General features: G+C 34.2%; 3 protein-coding genes across 10 annotated transcripts; 1 reads left to right on the top strand and 2 right to left on the bottom strand.

The window, feature by feature from the left end:
• Positions 1–362: 362 nt before the first annotated feature.
• LOC122530488 (zinc finger and SCAN domain-containing protein 2-like) lies at positions 363–3160 on the bottom strand. 2 transcript variants are annotated; one of them, XM_043657498.1, is made up of 5 exons: positions 2065–2522; positions 1655–1982; positions 1278–1550; positions 1020–1202; positions 363–929 (listed from the first exon to the last, which is right to left on the bottom strand). In XM_043657498.1, exons 2-5 carry the CDS (start codon positions 1953–1955, stop codon positions 559–561), a joined length of 1128 nt encoding a protein of 375 aa, XP_043513433.1. In that variant the 5' UTR covers positions 1956–1982; positions 2065–2522; the 3' UTR covers positions 363–558. The 2 variants fall into 2 exon arrangements, with proteins under 2 accessions (XP_043513433.1, XP_043513432.1); XM_043657497.1 differs by lacking the exon at positions 2065–2522 and adding an exon at positions 2831–3160 and having other exon boundaries at positions 365–929.
• Positions 3161–4517: 1357 nt separating this feature from the next.
• On the top strand, positions 4518–17258 carry LOC122530491 (vegetative cell wall protein gp1-like). Of its 6 annotated transcripts, none has more exons than XM_043657505.1 (8): positions 4529–4750; positions 8149–8209; positions 9337–9492; positions 10630–10730; positions 13653–13732; positions 14598–14879; positions 15516–15623; positions 16070–17258. In XM_043657505.1, the coding sequence occupies exons 3-8, from the start codon at positions 9368–9370 to the stop codon at positions 16346–16348; spliced, it is 975 nt and encodes a 324-aa protein (XP_043513440.1). In that variant the 5' UTR covers positions 4529–4750; positions 8149–8209; positions 9337–9367; the 3' UTR covers positions 16349–17258. The 6 variants fall into 6 exon arrangements, with proteins under 6 accessions (XP_043513443.1, XP_043513440.1, XP_043513441.1 ...); XM_043657506.1 differs by lacking the exon at positions 4529–4750 and adding an exon at positions 6683–6840; XM_043657508.1 differs by lacking the exon at positions 8149–8209 and having other exon boundaries at positions 4518–4750.
• A 10-nt stretch (positions 17259–17268) lies between these two features.
• LOC122530484 (probable E3 ubiquitin-protein ligase HERC4) lies at positions 17269–23955 on the bottom strand. Of its 2 annotated transcripts, none has more exons than XM_043657492.1 (19): positions 23785–23955; positions 23218–23298; positions 22496–22682; positions 22317–22427; positions 22109–22231; positions 21769–22044; positions 21550–21701; positions 21375–21491; positions 21036–21302; positions 20833–20960; positions 20484–20652; positions 20104–20403; positions 19826–20020; positions 19644–19727; positions 19386–19577; positions 19007–19317; positions 18779–18928; positions 18356–18695; positions 17269–18215 (listed from the first exon to the last, which is right to left on the bottom strand). In XM_043657492.1, exons 2-19 carry the CDS (start codon positions 23218–23220, stop codon positions 18063–18065), a joined length of 3258 nt encoding a protein of 1085 aa, XP_043513427.1. In that variant the 5' UTR covers positions 23221–23298; positions 23785–23955; the 3' UTR covers positions 17269–18062. The 2 variants fall into 2 exon arrangements, with proteins under 2 accessions (XP_043513427.1, XP_043513428.1); XM_043657493.1 differs by having other exon boundaries at positions 19835–20020; positions 23785–23954.
• Positions 23956–24171: the final 216 nt, after the last annotated feature.

Here is a 24171-nt window from a genome sequence, read left to right as displayed (position 1 = left end):
ATGATCAAAAGAATGTAAAAAGACATATAAGACATTTAATTATATTCTTACAATTAAAGTTATATAATAGAAGTACATATAATTGTACACAATACAAATGTCATGAAAATATGTATATATAAAAAAATGTTTTATTAGAATACTGTTACTGATCTATAATTCGAATAAAATCTAACTTACTGAAATGACATATGTAGTGATGTATACCAAATTAAATATGTATAAATAAATCTCATTGCACATTTAATAAAACAAAATTATGTTACAAATTTTTTAATGCAATTTTATGCATTTAACAATAATGTGAAAATAATTGTTAATGAAATATTGCATATACTAAAACCAAATATATTTAACGTAAATAGAAATATATTAAGAATTATTGTACGGATTCGTGCATAGTTATCATTAGTTATTATATATTTTGTAAATTATACTATAAGATACAAAACTATTGTTATGTATGATTTAAAAAATTCTGCAGAAATATTCTGTATAATTTGAATTTAATGTTGACTGATATTGTAAAGAAAATGATACTCAATTATTAAAATAAATTTAATTTGTCACTATTTTTTTAGGTGCATGAATACGACTGTGCCTTAATAGCGAACTCTTATCAGTGAAAGACTTTTCACATTCTACACACTTGTATGTCCTGCCTGTATGTGTAACTAAATGTCTACTAAGTCCAGATGCATGACAAAAAGCTTTAGGACAAAGTTGACAATGATGTAACTGAATATCATTCGGATCCAATTTTTGATGTCTCCTCATGTGTACTTTCAATGCTTCTCGTTGAGTAAAGCTTTTATCACAATGTTGACATTGGAATGGTTTTTGGCCAGAGTGAGTCATAAGATGACGAAGTAAAATTTCTTTCTGTGCAAAAGCGCGATGACAAATATTACAACCAAACGGTTTCTCACCTGTACAAACATAATTTTAAAGGTTAAAAATTGAGTACTTTTATTTAATTTTTTAAAAATATCTCATTTTATTCCTTTTTTCATTATTACCTGTATGAGTACGTTCGTGTCTAACCAAAGCTGACCTAGTAGGAAACCATTTCTCGCAAGCCTGGCATGTAAAACCTCTTTGCGTAGAGTGAACAGACTGATGACTTTTCAACATTATTCTTCGGGTAAATGCTTTTGGACATTTGTCACATTGAAACACTTTTAACTCTTCACTGGTTTCAACTATAAGAAATATAGTAATAGTTTATAGATTTATGTAAACACTATTATATGTTCAAAGGTTTTTGTACTATTTACCCATAGTATCACCAAGCGGTTGCAATTTTAAAGATTCTCCTTGTCCTGAACTATTACTTGTAACTTCCATCATATAAACATTTTTGTGGTCAGCATTTGCAATTGCTCTTTGTACTTCTTCTGCCTCATCTTCAGATTCTTGTTCCTGTTTAATGCGCGTTGTACGTATCGTGCAACGTGCTTTTGCAGCACGTTCCTCTGCAGGTACTAATGTGATATTTTCTGGATCTTCTGACATTGTTTCTTCCATTTCTAAATTTTCCGAATTCATTCCTGTATTTGATAAAATAAAATACTCTGTTAACTCTACAAGGATTCAATTCTAAGAGCAAATGTTTTTAGTATCATGAAAAATATCTTTCCTGGAATATATTCACCTAAAATGTAACCACCAACAAGTTCTTCTTCCGTTACTTCAATTGGATCTCCATCTGCTTGTCCACTGTCACCCTTAGTGGATACCAAATCAGCTAATAGCTGTTTAACTTGTTTAGATTTTCCACTAGAAGAATCTTTCAACTCCTCTCTGTTACTGTCTTGATTTTCTCCTTCTTCACTTTGACCAGTTAATTGTTGTATTAATTTCATATGCTTACGAAGCTTAGCATCAGCAGCTTCACATTTTTTCTTAAATTGGTAGGATTTTTCCAACTGATATTTGCATGGATGGCAGATCATATTTGGAAGGCCGTCCTCCTCGTATACCTGTAATATAAGAAACATTAATCATTACTCAAATTCTCATCTACATAAAATTATCAGACAAAGTTCAATTCATTTTTATTACTCATTGCCTTTCTATAATGTTCTTCAATAATATAAAAATATTGTTTTCTAAATAATTCCTCATCATTCAAGTTGCATTTTTGTATTAATTTCGTGAGCAGTATTTATCCTTCAACCTAACAATAAAGAAGCATCAAATGTTCGGCAGATCGAAACGAAGTGACAGATATGTGAGTATTTTTTCACAATCGATCGGGAAGAATTACTCAAGACGTAATGGAAATATATCAGGTATTTTGATTTTTTGGAATGCATCGCGATTATACGACATAAAAGATTAGAAGGGAACAGACGGAAGTTTCGTCGGGCAGATATAAAATGGCAACGCTAATGACATTGGTTATAACATTGCAGATTTCTATAAATTCGTAGGGTAAACGATCTGTAATGCAATGATACGCCTTGTCTAGATTCCTGTAATGAAAGAGAAGGTGGCGTCAACGTATCGTGAACGTAAAGTCGATAACTCGGTAAAGCTGGTAGTTGCTTTGCGCAGTGTGTCGCGCGTTCCACGAGAAGTGAAACGTGCATTTGTTTCTTTGTGTATTCGCGTCGAATGTGTGAGGCGACGCTCTCGAACGCGAGACAAAATCGAAGAGTGGGGCGAAAGTGGGAGAGACAGGGACGGAGAGAATCTCACGCAGAGAGATAAACTAGATTCCTATTTTTCGATAAGCGTTTCGACAGACGTACAAAAGAAGAAGTAATCGAACGGTTCTCTGGTTCACATATGTCGCACGTTCGCCCACTCGAGTTCTCTGACTCACCTCCAGATTAACACAAGCCATTATTCGTAGAGATAAGGGGATTGTTTCATCGTCGTAAATCGGCACCATCTCCTCCTCCTTTGCCAAGCACAGTCGGCACAACTCGTTTACATGAATGATTACGTTGCTCGGGCTGTCACCCTTTTTCCTGCTGTACGTTTTCATTTTGACGTTTCCCGAGATCTTCTGCGTGTTCGTTCCTCTGTGAATTTCACCCTCAAACGTCAAGTGGAAGCAGAATTTTCCCTGGAAAGCTCCGTGGAACGAGACTCGGTCACACACAACGGAATCTATAATGGCGGCGGCGGTGGTGGCGACAGCAGCCACGGTTGACCAATGGCGGACATGCGGCGCTGTAGTTCAACAAACATGGAGAAGCGCGATCGTGAACTTTCTACGCGCGCGAAAGAGAAAGACGGTTAAGTACGAAAGAGAAGAGGCATCGTTTAGGGCTTCGTCAACGCAAAGTCGGTAAAGCCGGTAACTATTATTGATTTTCCATTCTTCCCAACGGCGGGAAATGATCTTCGATTCGCTGTTTCTGCGGCATATTCGAATATCCTTGCACGTCGTTCTATAGAAAATTATTCTATGTTCCTCTTTTTTTGTATCGGGTTCTTTAAGAATTATAGCAAATTAGTGGTTGTGACGATGAGGATAAGGACGAATGAAATCTAATTTTTATCATTTCTGTCTGAAGAAACGTTTTGCAATGGGTTTTTATTCAAACAAGTTTTCATGAAGTATCGACCGTTCAGAGATATGCGTAACAACAACGTACGTCTGATACTTCTTTCAAATTGTTGCGAACAGTGCAATGAAACACCCTTTTTAGACAGAAAATTATTATTTCCAGCTGCATCGTTCCAAATGTGATGCAATTTCTGTATTATTTTGCTTTTAATGCATACACAACGGTAATATTGCATTAACATTTTGGTTATCTGACTCTCTTGGTAAGGAACTGAATGTATTGTATTGTGAACATTCAAATACTGTATTCAAGTAATTTTACTGTTTATCGTTGTTTTGTTTACAATTGTTTAAACATAATTATTGATTAATTCTATGTATTGCATATTCACTTGACGATATTACCTGATATTTTTATTTTTATAAAATCTCTAAAAAAAGAAAATAGAAGTATAAAAAAATAGATCAGTTACGTTTTGTAACATATATTGTGGTGTGTAGTAAAACAGAAGTATTTCTTCTATCAAAGGTATAGAAGTTTTTATTTCTTTAATATCTTATAAAGTTAAATGCAAATAATTAAAACGCTTGAATGTTTCAGATTAGTCACGAAATATGATCACAAGTACGCAGAAAAAAAAAAATCTCTTAACCGCCGCACTTTACGGAGCGTGAAATTTCCTAAAAATACCAGCGAGGAAGTGTATAGATATCTAAAAATAGGCTTCCGTTTTCTCTCGTGATATAAATATGAAATTTCTATTGTAAGCGCGCGCCTATGTTTCGTATGGTGTACTCTAGACGGGAAATATCAGTTTTTACAACAAGGAACAGGTCATAAAATATCGTTAAACAATTTGCACCAAGAAAATATCGTCGTGATATACTCTCGTCATCGTTTCAAGAGGAAATGATTTCTTATCCAGGTGTTTGGATTGCAACAGTAAACAAGATTGTTGGAGAATGGTCAACAATTTCGAAAAAAGAGAATTTCAGGAAACGCAAAACAGTTTCCTACGTTTGCCAGGAGCGTTGTCGGATGTGGAGATTGGTGGAGAACGGGGGTCGAAAATAACTAACGAGTCAGAGGAGGAAAGGAGAACGATTCGACGGCTCTTCCGACAGGGAGGGGGTGGTTCTCCGCCAGTTCTCTCGTGCTTTCGCTTTTCCGAGTCCAGTGTGTTTCGCCACCCAAGAAACCCGCGTGCCTTGCGTTCTAGCGCAAAGGTAGGTGCCTGTCGCTGTGAATCGTCATGCCTCGCATTTTCGTCCTGCAAACCTAGAAATTATAGTGACTCGGGAGGAAGGGTGATTTATCACACAAGCGGAACTCTTACTTTTTTTTTTTTCACCTTGGATTTTTGAAAAATCGAGATAGATTCGTTAAAGAATCGTGTAAGAGTGAAATCCGGGAATATTGAATTTTCATTAATTTTTAAAAAGTTTTACCTTTCATCAATCCTTTAAATGTAATGTAAAACGTGTAATATACGTATAGTATAAATTTGGAGTTTACTGCGTTTCAACGTAAACGTTTTGTTATCACGCATACGCATCAAGATTTATTGCAATTCACAGCGCACGAGTAACATATGAAATGTTTTACCAGTTGAAAAATGTTTGACGATGACGGGAATAAACGAGGATTCACGCAACTAAGCAATCTGACATTAGACGTTAGACATAGGACTATCTGACATTAGACACAGGAAATCGCTTACGCATATTTTATATACTTAACATTTTATCGTATCATGCATTTGATTTGTTGTCACTAGAAACAAAAGGCAAAATATTCGATCATATTTATGTTATTCTTCAGAACAGCCCTTCACGTTTATTACAAAACCATCAAACGACTCCCGTTTATTTCATTTCGACGAATCGTTTATCGTACAATTCCGGTAATATTCAAATATTTGCGTGAAACGTAAGAACGATAAGAACGTGTGTTCCGCCTCTTCCATTAACTTATCTACATTCTGCTATCTTTTTTTTTTTTTTTTCTTTTCCTGCAGAAATGCTAAACTGAAAAAAATTCATTTTGCTTTCGCTTCGTGCTTTATTTCTTCGAGGAAATCTGCGTATTTTAATCGAGCTTTGCGTTTGTTGCGAGAGGAAAAAGTCGTCGATAGTCGGTAAAACGTGATTATAAAACTGACCGAATATATCGATAATTGTGTATCCAGCTGCGACGCGATTGATTCTTAAAGCGATCGTTGGTAACAGTTGTTCCAAACGATTATCGACCACGGCATTAACGATGTTACCTGTGTTGGACGATCGACTCTTAGGACAAGAAATATTTCGCGTTCTGGCTCATTGATATTTGAATATCACATATTTACTAGAAATTTGATTGTTACTGCTCCTAGATCGTCCAAACAAAATAATCAGGGTTGAAGTATCAAGGGAAATTTCGTTAACCATAGTGTTTCGAATTTTGCAGAGCATTGCTCGAGATTCGAGAAAGATAGTTAGAACATCAAAACGTAGCCAAAATAAGCGTGAAAATAGATCGCGTGATAAATGCAACTACACGAGTCACACGGTTGTTTAACAAACAGAGGCAAAGTTCCAGTCCCGTGTCCAACATTTTTCGTCAGATCGCCAGGGTGCGTGAAATATTTGGAACACACAGAAAATTAAATCGGCATACACACAGAAAAAAAAAAAATACATGATCGAACGTTTTTAGACGCGTAGCTGTGCGTGTAAGTTTTTTTGGAAAACTGGCACGAATCTCCAACGACAGTCTGCAATACAAGCATCGTCTAAATACGAGCGAACGAGCTTGGAATAGATATCAGTTATGTAAAAGAAAACGCGAATTTTGTGTGTGTGTGTGTGTGTGTTTGTGTGTGTCTCAAAAAGCAGCGTCATAGATTTCCGAGACTAATTGTCGCCCGAATCTTTCGAAAGGCTTGGCTGGCTGTCCGACACGCTATCGAATCCGCAATTCCGCTGTAATCTAATACACAGCCAGAAGTATCATTGGATGCTGCCGGGTCACGAAGTGGAAAGAGGGAGATGTAGAGATTTTGCGGACGATGTAGATATATTCGGAGGAATTTCGCAGCAAAAATAACTACGGTAGACTACCGGTGGCTGCTCACCAGTGACGCGTCAAAGAGAATCCGAAACTTTCATAAGATAAACGTTCCCTCCACTCGTACGTAGACGTATCTTCGTTTTTTTTTTCAATTCTTCGCTGTTTTCGTCCGAGTTTCCGGCCATCAGCAGCTCGGCGTAACCGAGTTCCAAACTGACGATTCAACCAATCGGACGCGAGATCCCTTTCGCTCTGATAGATCGGAGTAGGTTTTTATTATTGAAATTTGCATACCCGTTTTTTCATGAACAGCGTTGAAAATTTAATTCCAAGTACAAGACATTTTAAACTTGTTCTCGCATTTTTCACTTTCATTTTCGCTACTAACTGTCGGTTCTTCGTGTTTTAACCACTTGCGCTGGCAACTGATTGCGGACCGTAACGAGTGACCAAACCGTACACAATAATTCGTCGCTTTTTCTTTGAACTCGTCGGTACTATATCACTGGATAGAAATTATTGACAAGTAATAAATTTGTTATTTGTTTCGTCTATTTTGTTTTACTTAAATATACTTGAAACTGAGGAAATATTGCAATTTTGGGACAAAAAATTCTCAACGTACGTGGCACGTCATTTCAGTTGGCAACTGATTGCGGACCATAACGAGTGACCAAACCGTACACAATAATTCGTCGCTTTTTCTTTGAACTTGTCGGCACAATATCACTGAATAGAAATTATTGAGAAGTAATAAATTTGTTATTTGTTTTGCCTATTTTGTTTTACTTAAATATACTTGAAACTGAGGAAATATTGCAATTTTGAGACAAAAAATTCTCAACGTGCGTGACACGTCATTCCAGCGCAAGAGGTTAACCACTTGCGCTGGCAACCGATTGCGGACCATAACGAGTGACCAAACCGTACACAATAATTCGTCGCTTTCTTTTTGAACTCGTCGGTACGATATCACTGGATAGAAATTATTGAGAAGTAATAAATTTGTTATTTGTTTTGCCTATTTTGTTTTACTTAAATATACTTGAAACTGAGGAAATATTGCAATTTTGAGACAAAAAATTCTCAACGTGCGTGACACGTCATTCCAGCGCAAGAGGTTAACCACTTGCGCTGGCAACCGATTGCGGACCATAACGAGTGACCAAACCGTACACAATAATTCGTCGCTTTCTTTTTGAACTCGTCGGTACGATATCACTGGATAGAAATTATTGAGAAGTAATAAATTTGTTATTTGCTTTGCCTGGGTTATATTTAAATATATTTAAATATATTTAAAACTGAGAAAATATTGCAATTTTGGGACAAACAATTCTCAACGTGCGTGACACATCATTCCAGCGTAATTACCACGTGTTATCACGTCGGTTGTTTCTTGATAACACGACTGGCAAATTTTCGAAATAGGCATTACAGACTCTGAGGTTTGAAAACGTCGTAAATATACAGTAAGATGTTGAAAAATATAAGATTAAAATAAAATAAAATAAGAATAAAAAATATAAGCATAAGGATTTAATCAACATTCTCTTTCCTTTTTTTTTTCTAGACTCGTCCACCGCGCACCAGAATAGCTACCGTAACATCCCTCGCAAGTGGTTGTGTACACGGTAAACACAGGACGTTTCTAGTTTCTATTTCTAAGAGTCATATATGTCAGTGAACTCGAAGTATGTTCCGCGAATTCCGGAGGAAGCCGGTGTATAGTATAGCAAAGCCAGAAGACGACGATGACCAACAACCTACCGGTTCCACGGATCTCGCGGTCTTTGACGGATACTCTCGTTTCGCACGAGACGCCCCTGAGCATTTTTCTTGGCAGAAATTTTACGAACAACTTTCGATCGTCTGCAAATTTAGATATCGGATATCCAAACACTCGGCGAACGATCCCGAAACATCGTGGCGATGATTCGTGACCCAGTTCTCGCGAAGTTGTTTGCACTTCGTTACAATATGCGATCGGTTCGACGATGAATCACCGGGTTGGCTAATGGTATTTATGTTACGAGATCGTGCGTCCGATTCCATCCTTATAATTATTCGCGTGCCAATCCAGGGTAATGTATCGTTGAATCGGGACTGGTACGTGTGATTAATTACTGGCAAAATTTCGACCAACAGCCACGACATACCGTGAGAAATTTGCCGAATTTACCAGATCGGTAGTCACGGACGTTGAATTAATGTTCGATTAGCAGAATAATTTAATCGTAAACTCCGTGTTGGTTTGCCAAACGATAATTATACTAACGCCGTATTTGTTCCGCCTAATTTGACCTAGTTTCGTGAAGGATATCGTGATAGGCAGATTCGTGGTATGTAGATACGTGAGTGTCGTTTGAACGACAATTTTAAGACAAATAGTTAACGTGACTGGCAGCCGTGATATGATGTTAATTATTCCTATTTTTACTCGCTTGTGCATTGAAGGTCAATATTTGCGCGTGTTACAAGTCGCGTTATATTGTTCGAAGAAGTGAACTGTATTTTTAATTAAAAAAGGTGGAGTGAAATAAGTATGTTAAACACAGGCAAATGAATAATATAAAGTAACGATTTACTTTACATAATTACTGTCAACACATCTCGTCGCAATAACGCATTAAATTTGCGACTCTTGCTTATATTTCGTGCATTGGAAGCAACGAAATATAATTACAAATATTACAAAAAATGAATGTGACATATATTACATGTATCTTTTTAATGTAAGTTTGTTTGTCGAACTTTCCAGAATTAGAAACTAATTGCACATAAACGCAACTATGTCTGCACAAAGGACAATGTTTGTGAACAAACAGTTCAACTCCCCTATCAATTTATACTCGCCTCAAGCAATACAGGAGACTTTGGACAGGCAAACTCAAGTTTTAGCTAATGGTGCAGTTGGGTAAGTCAGTTCCTTTGCACTCAAAGTTATATATACACATAAGCTTGACAATTCAAATTACCATTTGTGTCGAGATTCGACGTGCGATATAACTTTTGAAAATATTTCCCCACCCGTGTCCCGTGATTACACACATGCCAAGAAGTAACTTACGCGATCCTTGTTACACAACCATTAGTGGAGAGCAATCCAACTTCAATTTAACAGCAGATCTTCGTTTTTAAAATTTTATTCTCGCTGCGTGTATTGCACATTTTATTCTTAAAAGAAATAAATCCACCGGTAATTCACAACTTTACGAGCATATGCAATAATAGAAAGGAACACCGATTGAAATAAAGACCGATAAAAATAATTCTTCTCTCATTGTCAGAAACAAAAAAGACATCTATAGTCATATTCTTAATAAGTCTTCCATCTTGTACGATGTACATTTTTTTTTCTGTTACGCAATCATTTGTTCAATCTTTCGCTTTTGCAAAAGAACCTAATATGTAGTAGCGTTTCGAAGGCAAGAGAGTTAAGCGCGTTGGGGATGAGAAGACAGAGGGTTTCATTGGCATTGCGACCACCTTGCGTCAATCAAAAGAAGCTGTACCTGGTCCACGTGTGTCGTTTGACGGATTCATATTAGTCCGGCCCGTCAACGTGTGGATGCTGACCGGTTACAGGTCGATGAATCAGCCTTCTCGTCGTCATTGGCGAGTCGACCGTTATTTTCAGAGTACCGAATCACACGAGTTAGAAATAAACCCCTCTCGGAGCCTGTAGCCGTTGCGCAAAGTCCGCGAATGCTGTCGTACTTGACTTAGTTTCGCGTTCGGTGGCCTCGGGGTGCATGGTACACCACCGGTTCTTCTCGCGCGACGTACGACTTCCCTTCTGTATCGTCGACCCTTTCCTCGTGACAACATGCTCGCTCAAAGCAGGTGATTGACACACGGAATGATTAAGTTTGATTGAATTCGAAGGGATTCGGTCAAACTGACTGTAGAAAGAAAGAAGTAAAACGAGATGAATCTTGCTTGAAAGTCCTTGATCCTTTGGTTTGATCTGTGACGAGGGAAAATACGACAGTTTTATTATAGTTGGGTATAATGCGGGTGATAAACAGGGATGTTGTTGATTTTTTTCTAGGATCGATTTCAATCAACTCGCCAAACCAGCGAATTTACAAAACAGTGCGGTTTTACGAATGCTCGAAGAAGAAGAAGCAAGGCAACGAGGTGGTCAACCCAGTGAGTAAACAAGGATTATCCGATCCCTTTCAAAGAGAGAAGTCGTTTCTTGCTACTAATATACATTGTTCCTTGGATAGAAAATAATAACGACTGTGTAAATTCTCTTCCACTACGTCCGTCGTTTGGTACAGTGAACTTTCTCGCGATAAAGTCGAAAGTTAAACTTTCTAAGCGTTCGTTGGTTAATCCGTCATTGTACCACGTCGCTGTAACAAATTTTTGACATGAAGACGCTGTCGTTATTATCGAATATCTGGCCGAAAGTCAAACTTGATGATGCAAATAGATATTTTTTTGACAAGACGAAGAGTTAAGATGCAAATTTGTTACCTGATACAGCAATAGAGGAGGACAATTTATTAACAAGAAACGACTTTAGACAATGTGGAAAAGACAAGTAGTATGCACCTATGTATAAAAGAAACTGATCCAAAGATTTCAGCCATCGAAGTCGCGCATTAATCCAAACGACGAAGACTAACAAGAAGCGAATCTTACGCTGCGAGCTGCTAACCATGAGCCAGGGAGACTAACATCACTTTCAGACAAGCCAGTTTAACGTATCTACGGAGAGGTGAACACTAACAATGTCACTTGCATGACAGAACTTTGATTCGACGAGCCTTTCTTAATCCTTAATCCTGCTGCTAGAACATTCTAAAGTAGAGTGAATTGATTTTTATTGCCACGACCCTCGATCAAGTCAAATGTCTTAGTGATTCTCAGTCACGTCGAGTTTTATATATAATTTTGATTTCTTATTGAGAGTTAAACATACATTGAGAGTTAAACAGTGTACATGTTAGCAGTGAAGGATTAAATTCTGCTTTTTATCCTTTTCATGCTTGATATTTGGCCTTTTTGCTTTCGATGTTCGCCAGTGATTAAACAGAGCCATGTTTCGAGTAACGTCGAGCAATAACTATGCTCTCGATATCACAAATGTTAGTCTTCTTTTTACTCTTCTCATGGTCGTATCTGTCATTTTTGGGACGATGTTGGGTGCTTGGTGATGTAATTGGCAGATAGTCATAAGTTATAAAAAAAAAAGAGAGAGAAAAGTCATTTCTCAAATGGTTAAAAAAACTCGCAACGAAATTCTTTTTCACTTGTTCATATCAACCTCCATTTATTGGCCAGTTACCAGAAATCTTCTAAAATCGGTGGCTAGAACGATCTGCGATAATGAAAGGTACAGGTGAGTTCGGGGTAGCGTCAGTTGTTGGCGAGTATCCGGTTTGGCAAAGTCGTTTCTCTCTTCTTCTGCCACGTCTTCTTCCTCAGTGAAATTCTTGTAAAAGGACGTGTGAAACAACGGTACGTGATCGGAGAAATAGTTGAATTCGCTGGTGTCTCAGTGAAAGTTTGATACGTATCTATGACTATACTGTTGCTTATGAATGGCGCAATTGATTCTATTGATTCATGATCCCATTGTGCCAGAAATCTATCGCGTTCAATTTACGAAATGTCTGCTCGATACGAAGAGGTTACATTTGCGCGATGTAATTTTCAATGCACGTTGTATGTTCCATCTATTTTTCCCTATCGTAAAAATTGGAATGAAACCTTGTTTCGTGTATAACTTTTGTGACTGTACAGTAGCATTCGTTTCGTGGAAGTTCCGCGAAAAGTTCGAAGGTTCTAGAAACGATTATAATCAACGTCAGCTCGAATGTGATTAAATAAATAAAATGTCGTATACATTTCAAACGTGATGGTGAACACCTGTTTAAACGATACTCTTACGAGTACAGTCTAAACTGACGGTTTCCCCAGATTTTCTAGTTTAAGTTTCTTCCATAGAATTTCAATCGAGGGACAATTTAACGGGAGGTTTAATCTTGCTTTACAACTTGTCAAACGATTTAGCTTAATAAAGCGCTAGTACCGAGGTAATATCAATGCGGAGAACGAGTATCTTCTTTCGTGCTAAGCACCTGTCGAGACTTTAAATTACTTGAATTTATATCGACGTGGATTAATAAGAAATTCGCCGCTGTCTCTAAAAATATATTTTCGTATCCATGGCCTCTCGATATCCAACATTCAAGGCTCCAAAACCAAAGAACCTAAAAATACTGCAAGGCTGAACCGAAAATTGTGAAAATTCTTCGGCAATAATCGCGCAAATATAAACTTGGCCGGTATGATGTTGCGGTGTAGTAGCGTGAACAATAATTTGTTATTGACGTAATAACGAATCTTTCCCACGCTTCTTTTTTTTTTTTTTTTGTTTTAATTAAACACGACGAACGAAACTCGATCCCTAGCCAAATACGTCGATGTGTTTATTAAAATGTGAAATCTGACGAAAAGCACGAAGACTCGTTTAAAACTCTCTGCTGATGTCGTTATAACAAGACTTTGTATTATTGTGTACAAGGAATTTCATGAATTCTTTCTAACAATCTCTGAAACGTTTTCAACAAATCGAGACGCAAGATTAAAATCAATTAAAACACTATTCACATGTAACGTCAATTATTTTTATATTATTAACATTATTATTCAGAAAAAAATTTCACTTTGCCTGGATCGTCGAAATTTCTGGAGAAGTGCAACGAAATTTAATGACATTTTAAAAATATAACTTGTACAACGTTACTGGCGTCCACGTCATTGCTTGAAACACAACATGATGTATCGGTACACGTGACTTTTTGGTCGAGACATCTTGTACAAAATTATATATAAACTTTTGTCAACCTCCCAATAACTTTTTCTCAGAACTAAAAATACGATACATAGACAAATATTTGTCATTTTGTTGCACAATGCTCACTGTTTCAATTTCCATGGTGCAATTAATGTACTAGAATCACCAAAATATGTTTATATATATGCATATTGTTAATAAATGTAATAAACTTTTCAACTCGTGTGATAACAGGAGTTATTTGATTTAACTATTTGCAGGACTCAAGCGCGTAGCTTGGCCACCACCTCCGGAAGATCAGGACTTCGACTTTGTGGAACAAGGCCCTGTACAGGCGAAGGTAAATTTCATCATTTGAAAGAACCTCGTTAAAATTATACGTATGCTTGACACTGAGTAGAACGATTAGCGTGAGACACGTGTGTTTCTGACAAAATGAATTAGCGAATTACAATTGCCGAGTCGTAGTTACAGAACTTTATACATACAACTTTAAGAAACGTGGCAGCTCCAATGCCACACCGAGATTTATCGCAACGAGAAGCGAGTTCGCTCCTGCACCTTTGCTCGAATTACATGTGATTTTTTTGTCTCGTGTTCTTCTTTTTTTTTTTTTTTTTTCTACTTGTCTCGTTACTGTTTGCATTTGTCATGCGTGCATCAAATGTTCAAATGTTTTTCTGTTTTTCTCATCCTGTTTCTTAACGAATGTGAATTGCTCCCATCGTGCTTGCTGTTACACCGTGTCACAACCTTCGTTTGCATTGGTCAAGTCCACTCGTGTCATCACCAATGCACATAGTTCGAATTCAAGTGAATTGACTAATCTGAACGAGGTCGAAGAGAGGGATTTCCTACAAACCTTTCTCCGTCGAAAACGATTTTCCATCAATGCCAGACGATGCGAATTGTATCGTAGGAAATCTCGTCGTATAATTCTGATTTCGTGCACGTTGGCCATAAGTAGTATATATTCGTGAATCACGCACACGTAGCATTAATACGAGATATAAATAAACGTTTGACTACGCGGTTGACTACACCACCATGGATATATCGAGGCGGATATATCTCAAGACAATTATCCCTCCTCGGGTACCGCGCTCGAAACAATTCGAAAGGATGATTTGAATCGAACAATTGTTCGGTGAATGGCGATGCCTACAAAAGCCTCTGTTTTTTCCCTTTTATTTTCCCTCCGAAAGACCCGTGGAATCGGTGATCTCGCCTCGTACCAGAGCAGTCCCTCGTCAGGTTCGTCACCGCAGCCACCTTCGACGATCGCTCGTTCGTCGACACGAAGCGCCGTTCCATCGTCTCCGTCGCCGGTTAGCCCTGGTGGAACGCTACGGCAACCGTCGCATTTCCAACATCAGCCGGGCCCAAAGGGTTGGCGACCGGTAACACCCCCGGCCACTTCTCCCATCTCCCAACAACCGATTCAGCCTAATTGGCCAATCAGTCAGCAACAGCAACAGGATTACCAGGTAAGTGCTCGATGCATAGGTGTCGGCTTACACTTGCATTATCACACAAGCGTATTGTACGTCAAATTGTTGAAGGAAACAAACGAAGGATTATAATATGTTGGGGATTATTATTATTATTTTGTTCTTCAACTTCAAATAATGTCTGTAATTTTAAATAATAAATTTTCTCGAATTTTGAATAATTTAATAAATAGTTGAATAATAAATTTCATTTAATTAATAAATAAATTTCAGTTAAATTATACAGTAATAATTATATAATAAAGGTAGTTAAATTATGTAATAATAATTGTATAGATAAAGATAATTAATAATTTATATGATATTATAATCCGAAATTTCGTCGTAATTTCTCTTTCAACTTTCGAAATTTCGTCCGAGGTCGACACCTATGCGCAGTTGAAAAGTTTAACAGGTGGATCGCTTCGCAGAAGACGTATACGATAACAAGGAACTCGTTGTACCTTCTGAGTATTTTATGTGCACTTTCCTCCACTGTTCTGGAAACAAGCGTGTAGTCAACGGCTGTTAAATCTCAACATGTGTTTCCCTCGTGATTCTGATTACGTTGAAAAATTCTATGCGCGTCGCTCGTAAATCGTAAGATTAATCGAATTGTGTTGTTAATTGCAGCAACACCAAGATTATAGTTCGACACGACCGGCACAAAATCAACCCCCCGCCGCGTTTGAAGCACCGCCCTCCACGATCACACTTCGCCCGCAGCCTCCGATATCACAGGTAATATATTTTTTAAATGTCGCCTAATTAAACTCTTGTGTGAGAAATATTTATATCGAGAAAACTTCTCAGTCTCGAATAACGGCAGCGAGCGAGAAGAAAAAAAAAAAGAAAAAGAAGAATGGAATTGAGTATCCCGCCCACGCATGCTCCTTATATTAGATACGCGCTTGATATAACACAATAATTTGTAGAAACTAGCACGAAATAATGCAGAACGTCTGGCATGAGCTCAATCCTGAAATATGCGCTACTCTCACAATCTTCACGGAATCATTTTCAAAGTTTACATTATCGAATTTCTGCGTTGTAACGCAGCTCTAAAGCTAGCTCTTCTATCCAGACAAATGTTTTAGATCTTTTCTTATGTGCGCGAACTTGTATTGAGAAAATTAGGATATTATGTGTATGTCGTGATATTTAGAAATAATTAAACGTTGTTTCAGGCACCAGCGCCAGTTTACCAAGCACAACCTGCCGCGACAAAGGCTCCAGTAAGTGGAAATATGAGAGGAGATTTAAAGTGGCCGCCGCAATCGGTGAAAGCTCAAACGGAAGCCGAAAACAGAGCTAGGATGGAGTTGGCGAAAGGTCCTGCTTTTAGGCCTCGTAGAGTGCAAAAGGATTACAGCGGATTTTTCGCGCAACACGCTCTGAACAGCACCTATCCCGGTTACCGAGCTCCGCCAGGCACTCAATACTTCACCCCTTCTTATCAGCATTAGTAAATCAATTTGGATGTTATTTATCTTATTCGTAAATTCGTCCTGAGCTTGATGTATGTTTCACAACGTTTATGAGAACCGTAAATTTCTTCTTTTTTTTTTTTTTTTTTTTTTTTTTTTTTTGGTCATTTGAAATGAAACGTTACAGTTGATGGAGAAAACAGAAGAAATCACTCAGGATGATGTCCTATCGTTAAATTTCGAAATTAATAAGAAGGAAAAGCATTGAAAAGAAGAAGAAGGATCATACACGAATAATCCAAATTATATTTCAGTTCAAATTTCATTTTTTATACATATAGGACTAGGAACTGTACACGTACGATAAAATACGTGTTTCGCTCTTTCAGCTCTTAGTCGAAATTAATATTAATCCCTCCCCCTCCCGAGATAGTATACTTTCACGAGTAAGATGTCTTTATTTTCTCGCGGTTCTTGAGATACCCTCTGTCCGAATTTCGAATTTGAACATAAATATTTTCCATGTGCCGAGACTGATGGAACACTTACTGTTTTTTCGTCTTTAAAACTTTGAAATCGTGTTGCTTTTTATTTTCTTCAGTGAAAACAATGAATATATAAATGAAAACAAATTTTTTAACAGAGCAATATTTATCTCCCGAAATAATGGTGACAATTAATTGAAGTATGTGTTCCGATGGTACATGTGTTGTCACTATGATAAAAAATATCGATTAATGCAAATTTCCCAACGACTAACGAATGCCACTGTTCGAATAAAAATACGAAAATTCGAATGAAGTACGACAAATTTTTATGAATAAATTATTAATATTGAAAAAGTTAAAAAAAAAAGAAAAATGACCATGTGTCGATTACATGACTAACGAAACTTTTTAATAAATGTAATATATTGATGTGTATAAATAAAAAATATTTACAAATTTAACTATCAAACGTTTGTCTTTTTAAAAAGATTTATTTCAAAGTACAACTTGAATATAACACAATAGTTCGTTTAGAATAATCATACAAAATGTATTTATTCATTAACATTAGTATAAATTGTTTCGTATGATTTATAAAATTCCAATTCTAGAATTAATCACATTTCAATTTATTATTTCTTATTAAAAAGTAATAATATCAAATTTAAAAAATCATCGTCAAGTTACATAAATTCTGATTTGTTTTTTATCAAACAATTATTTATTGTGATAATTTAAAAGAATTAACTTTTAAAAAGTTAAAAAAATAATTATCAATATCTTTGATTTATTAAATAACAATTTTCCCTGAGTTTTCTTACTTTTGGGATACAAAGTAATGTGATAATTTCAAATATTATCTTTTTTTTTTTTAATAAATCATTAATAAAACTACAAAATTAAAATTTAAAAAATTGTATTTAAATAGTAGTTTGTCATAATAAATAACGTGCATAATACAATATTTGTGTACGTCGTTTCTCAAACCAGTGTTTATATTTTGAATCAAATCTATTTCTATGGTATTCGACTATGTATTATATTACTAATTTGAATTTTATATGTACAAGTTCTTTTAATATTCGACTAGATAATATTAATTAAATAAATTGTAGAAAAATAGAGCAACAATTATGTAAATCTCTTATTTAACACTCAAATATATAGCCTCTAAAAAATACAGAATAATATTTAATTTTTTAATGTGGAAACCTAGCTTTGTGGCTATAGTATTATGCACGTACTATACAATTAAAATAGTAAATTTATACTAGAGAAAAGCCTTGGGTTTGTTGGATTGCTTGCAGTAATTTATATCGTAATCTTTCTCGCGTTTGATATCGTGGTAGATCAAGCAAATTAAAACATGTATGAGCAACAGGTAATAAACGTTCATCATTCACTGGTTGTATTGTAATCTAAAATAAAAAGATAATAATAAATATTATAAAATTTCAATTAAAGTAATAAAAAAATAAAAATAAAAATAAAAGCTACACTATAGGCTGAATAGAGGCTATACTACAATATTGTCAAATATAGAATTTAAATAATCTACCTTGATCGCTTTCATGCCTTGTATAGGTATCCTATCACTTCCTGTCAAAAATAACAAAAATTTTTTCTTGTCTTCTAATGTAAGTTCGCGAAACACTTGCCAAAAGAGCACAATAGTAGAGTTATCTTTTGTGTATCCATTTTTATAAACTGTATTCTTTTGTAATTCTTCCCAATCGTAATCTTCATTTCCTACTACTACGGCCATAAGTTCATAACTGTGAAATAATTCCAATACACGACCACCGCAAACTTTATGAAAACCTTTATAAAATGCTTGAAAATGAGGATCTACAGATTTGTTTAATGTATAATCTACGTACAAATCAACAAATTGTTTCCTGCAAGAATAATTTCATTAAAATATGAAGCTTAAAATAAAAGTATAAAACAGAAATTTAATATTTAAAATATATCTGCATACTTATTTTTCAATGTAACAGGAACTTTAGTACCATTTGGTATAAGTTCATATATTTTTTTTTCGCCAAACACTTCTCTAACCACTTCAAAATGTAAACCAAAAACTTCCTCAAAATCTGCTTCTTCATAATCAAGTATATTTTGCATACTCCTGTAATTATTAAACATTGTATATCATTTTGCATTATTATATTATACTTATTCAGAAAGTATATGTGATTTAACTTACTTGGCAAATATTGGTGACATATCTTTAATATCATTTAAACCAACTGGTTCATGTAACAATTTTTTGTATAGAGCTAACGGGAATGGTAAGTCAATAATAATAAAATTATAAATAACTAAACCACAAAGAATTCCAATTAAAAAATACATGTTTTCGTCTTCAAGAGAATCTTCACTGAACCAGATAACTCTGGTTTCTTCATATTGTTTAAACATGCCATATTTAGGGTCTAGAATTTCTCTTAATAACAGCATAAAAAATTCCTTTTTAACTCCACCTGCATCTTCTGCTTCTTCACCGTGAAATTTTACCTTTATAAAATAACTTCATTAGTTACCTTTTATAAATAAAATATTTCAAATCCAGTTACAATACTCACTCGAAGAGGCTTTTTTAAATCACTAGAATCGTATTGTGCCAATTCTCGTAAAGTATCAGCAACTATGTTTTCCCGTGAAACGTTTAATATTACAAACTGAGTATGATGTCGTGCGTCTATAGAAAATGGATCAAAAAATATTTGATGGATAATGGATGCACGGGTTGCTGCCTCGTTCATTGCTGATTGCATCTAACATAACATATATGTAATATAAAAAATATAAAAACATATTTACAGTACAAGTTTATATTTTACCTGGATAGCTTGGTCTGTTTCAAGCAGTATAATTTTAGCATTTGCGTCAAGAAGAAACGGATAATTACAGAACACTTTTTGATACTGAAAAAAGGTTTAATTATGTAAACAAAACCCTATGGGTATTCAATTAACAAGTTTTTAATAACTTAAGAGGTTTAATAAATCAAACAGTTATATACATAACGTACTGAAGAAGATTCATTTTCTGAAATCCATTTTATGTAATCGGCCCTTATATCTATAAGTTCTATTAATTCTGGCAAATGAAATGTAGAATAAGGTACTTTGTGGCCTTCGTCACCTTCATTGTTCAATTTATTTAGCAAGTGTAAAGAATCTAAGGCAACTTGTAATGTCACATCCCATAATAAAACCTATATAAAAATATTCAAAACATACATTTTAAGCGTCTTATTAATTTCTTTAAATAATAGAAAAAGTAATTCGTAAATATTACCTTATTCGGCTTAGATTGTTTTACATAATGTAGAACAACTGATTTATGAACTCTAACTAATCTCTCAAAATAATAAGGTGGTGCTTTAAGCCACCAATTTGCAACAATTTCAAGAACCTCTGGTTTTAATGCTAAAACAGCTTTGCAGAATGGTTTATGTAATACATTACAATTAAGTGGATTTAAAAAACCGTGATACAAAGGTAATATTAAATAGACTCTTAAAGATTCCGGACAAATTATCTTAGGCGGTAGATTAACAAGAGAAGGAATCAAGCTGTCTGATATGCAAGTAAATATCTGAAGAAAGAATAATACATTTGTTGTAATTTTAAGTATGATGATATTTAAAGTTCGTAAAATTTATTTTTCCTATATACCAGTTCTTGAATTGTGCTGTTATCCAATTCTCTAATAATTCCGAACAATTTACTTGCTTGATCAATATTCACCCCATGATGCTTATTTGAACATCCATAACGAGCATCATTTTCAAGTAAAAACGATCCAGTTACACAGGATAGACTTTTAAATACCGTTTCTAAATATCTATAAGTATATTAATTCACAAAATTGTATAAATAAATGTTATTACTAATTATGTATAAAAGAAGCAAAATGACTGTTTTATTATTGCTTAAAAATAGAATTAATTGTCTTTTAAATAAACAATAAAAAAATTCGTTATATTCATATATAACAGCCTCAAGTATTAACTTTTCTACTCACGTCATAAGTTCATGATCAACAGGTGAATTTGCAGGTACTCGTTGACATGCCATTAATTGTTTTTCGGTTATTGTAAGAATTTGAAAGGAGCTTTCTATTATTCTACAGTCATCTGGTTTTATATTATCCTGAAAGTAGTTAAATCTATTTCTTCCATTTTTTGCAGAAACATTTAATCATTGTCACTTGAAAAAAATGTTTACATTTTGTAGAACTACTGTAGCGAAACAGTGATCTCCACCAGTAAAAATATGTTTAACGACATAGCCAATTGTACAAGAACTATGTTGTTTATCAAGATCCATTATTGAAGAACCATTTGGTGCAATCCATGGACCATGTACTACTTGTGGAGTTGTTATGCTTCGAGTAGAATGATTACCTAATTGACCTGTACCACCCAAACCCCATGCATAAACTCTACCTCGTGAAGGTACCAATGCCAAAGTATGTCTTTTGCCGCATGAGATCTTAAAATGAGATATTTAATATAACATGTTAATAAACAGATGATGTATCAAATTGTACTTTGTGCAATAAACCTGTGTAACTGTGCTGCCCATAAGTTCCATAACTTGACGAGGTAAAATTTCATTACTATTGTTTCCATGGCCTAACTGACCATACATTCCTGCACCACATGTAAACACACCTCCATCCTAATATAAGTTTTATATAATATTTGATAAAACTATTTGATGACGTAAGAATACTTACAACTGTTAAAAATGCAGAAAATTCTTCTCCACAAGCTGCATAACATATCTTTGCATTTTGTAATGTTTGCAGTTGGTATGGTAAATTTCTATCTTGTGTATCATTTAATCCCAATTGACCAAATGTATTCTTTCCCCATCCAAATACAGCTCCTATGGAAAAATTTAATTATTTCTCTAATAATAAAAATGATTTCTTGTACATTTTTTTTTACAGTACCTGATTTTGATACAGCTATGGTATGATATCCTCCACAAGCAATAAAGACAATAGGGATACCAATTAAACTACTGATAAGTTTAGGTTTTATTTCATATTTATTATCAACACCTAAGCCAAGTTGTCCTTCACTATTAGAACCCCAACTATATAATTCTCCATTATTTGTTAATGCAAGTGCATGTTTCATGCCACAAGCTACTTGTATTACTATACTTGTACCTAATGTTTTTACCATACGTGGTGAACATTCCATAAAATTTCTTGAATTCAAACCTGTAACAAAGTTAAAATATAAATCCTTAAAAAAAATAACTAGGAACTTTATAAATATCATTACCTAATTGACCTTCTGTATTAGATCCCCAACTGAACAATTGACCCCATTCATTTACTGCTAAAGTATGGTATGCTCCACAAGCTGCTTTCTTAAATACAAATGCATCTAGTCCAGATATCAATTCTAAATATAAAATTAAATATTTAATCCAATCTTAATCTAAACTTGATTTTCTGATTTATTAATTATTATTTATTAATATATTTACGAAATCTTTTTGTTCCTTGTTTATGACCAAGTTGTCCATAGTCATTGTTTCCACATGAATATATTTCACCATCTTGAGTAATAATTACTGTATAATTTTCACCACAAGCAACTGCAAAGAAATTATTTAAAAAAACAATTAAATAAAAATCTAATATATGATTTCATAAATAAACTCACTATGTTGAATTTTTGAAGCTTTTTTAAAATCGACTTCACGAGGAATTAAAATATTTTCATCCTCTATACCACCTAAACCTAGTTCACCATGAATGGTACTGCCCCAACAAAACATATTTTTATGTAAAGATGTTTCCACTGCTATAGCAGGCTCACAGGCCAAACGTCGTTTTTTATTCCAGTTTGCCTGCACAAATAATAATGTATAATAATAATTTTCAACTTACACAATATCTATATTTCTATATAGTATAAAATAATGAGACATGAGACATTTAATTACATATTTAAAAACAACAGTATAATAAAATCATTCAATTATTATTTTACGTTTTTTATCGTAAGTAAAAATAAATAGTAAATTCCTTATAGTACAATTGTTAAAATTTTATAATAATATATTAAAAATTATGTACAGCAGATACAACTAATAAGTAAATTAAATTAAAAACTAAATGAATGTACAATTGTGATTTATACCTATAATAATATAAGATAAAAATTAAATTATTTATATAATGCATGCTATGGTTTAATTTACTTTGTTTGGTTACACATAAGTGTAAGGACTATAAAAAGAACAATTAAAATTTAATTTGTCAGATTCTAAATAAATGCATGCTTATGTATACATACTTTTATACCATTATACAGTGAGGTAGTAAAAATAGTAATTAATATTTGTGATAACTTTTGGATGAAAACAGGTATCAGTAACTAACCATATTTTTCTATTTCTCTCATACTGAAAGCATCAGAAGTGTGGATGGGATATGCTATTTATGAAAAACTTGTGGCATGTCCTAAAAATAATATTTTTTTTATAATTCTCGTATATTTGAAACTTTGGAATACAATATTAATAAGAAAAATAAGAATATTTTAATAGAAAAGTTAATGTTGAACCATAAAGAAGAGCATAAAATTGAATTACACATAAAATTCAATTACAGCAAATATTATCGATCTGTACAGAAATTTAAAAAATAATTCAAATTAGGTTGAAGATGACAGTGCAAATATCGCAAACGTTCATACAACGTCATGTAATAAATTTTTATTGTACCTGTTTGTTCTGTCACAAGTGGAATTTTATCAATTTAGGTTAAGAGAAATGGGAGAAATTTGATAGTTTAGTATATGATAATATTTAAGTCAAAAAGTAACAAATTAAGAATGAAAGAATGGACAAGAAATTGAAATGCAGCAAATTTCACTTGTATGTTTTGATAAGAATTTATATTTCTTAGCAAAATATACATCTTTATCATAATTTTACCATTACTTACATTTCTTCTGAATAAAATGTATTTGCATACTTAAATGTCGGTTAGGAGGAAAAAACCAAAATTTCAAAGTACAACTACAATTTACTTAATAAAAAAAACTTTTTCTTGTTACGAACATTCGTTACCGTAAGATCACAATCTTAAGAATCACAAAACTTAACGTATATAGTGTCATAAAACATTAAATTAGTAACGAAATTTGTACAGAAATATCTGTTCGATGTATAATAATAAAAAACGATTAATGATAACAAATGCAAATTATTATAAATTATTATGCAATTTCTCAACACATTTATGGATTTTATAATATTTTAATTTAATTTTACAGATTAAGAATGTTCTCTCTAGTAAATTTTTAGTAAAAAAGAAAAGAAGTTTAAAATA

This window comes from Frieseomelitta varia, unplaced genomic scaffold (genome assembly GCF_011392965.1).
Source record: "Frieseomelitta varia isolate USP_RPSP 00005682 unplaced genomic scaffold, Fvar_1.2 scaffold_345, whole genome shotgun sequence".
Classification (NCBI taxonomy): Eukaryota; Metazoa; Arthropoda; class Insecta; order Hymenoptera; family Apidae; genus Frieseomelitta; species Frieseomelitta varia.
Note: the sequence above shows the minus strand (reverse complement) of the source record. Positions and strands in the feature narration are given on the sequence as shown.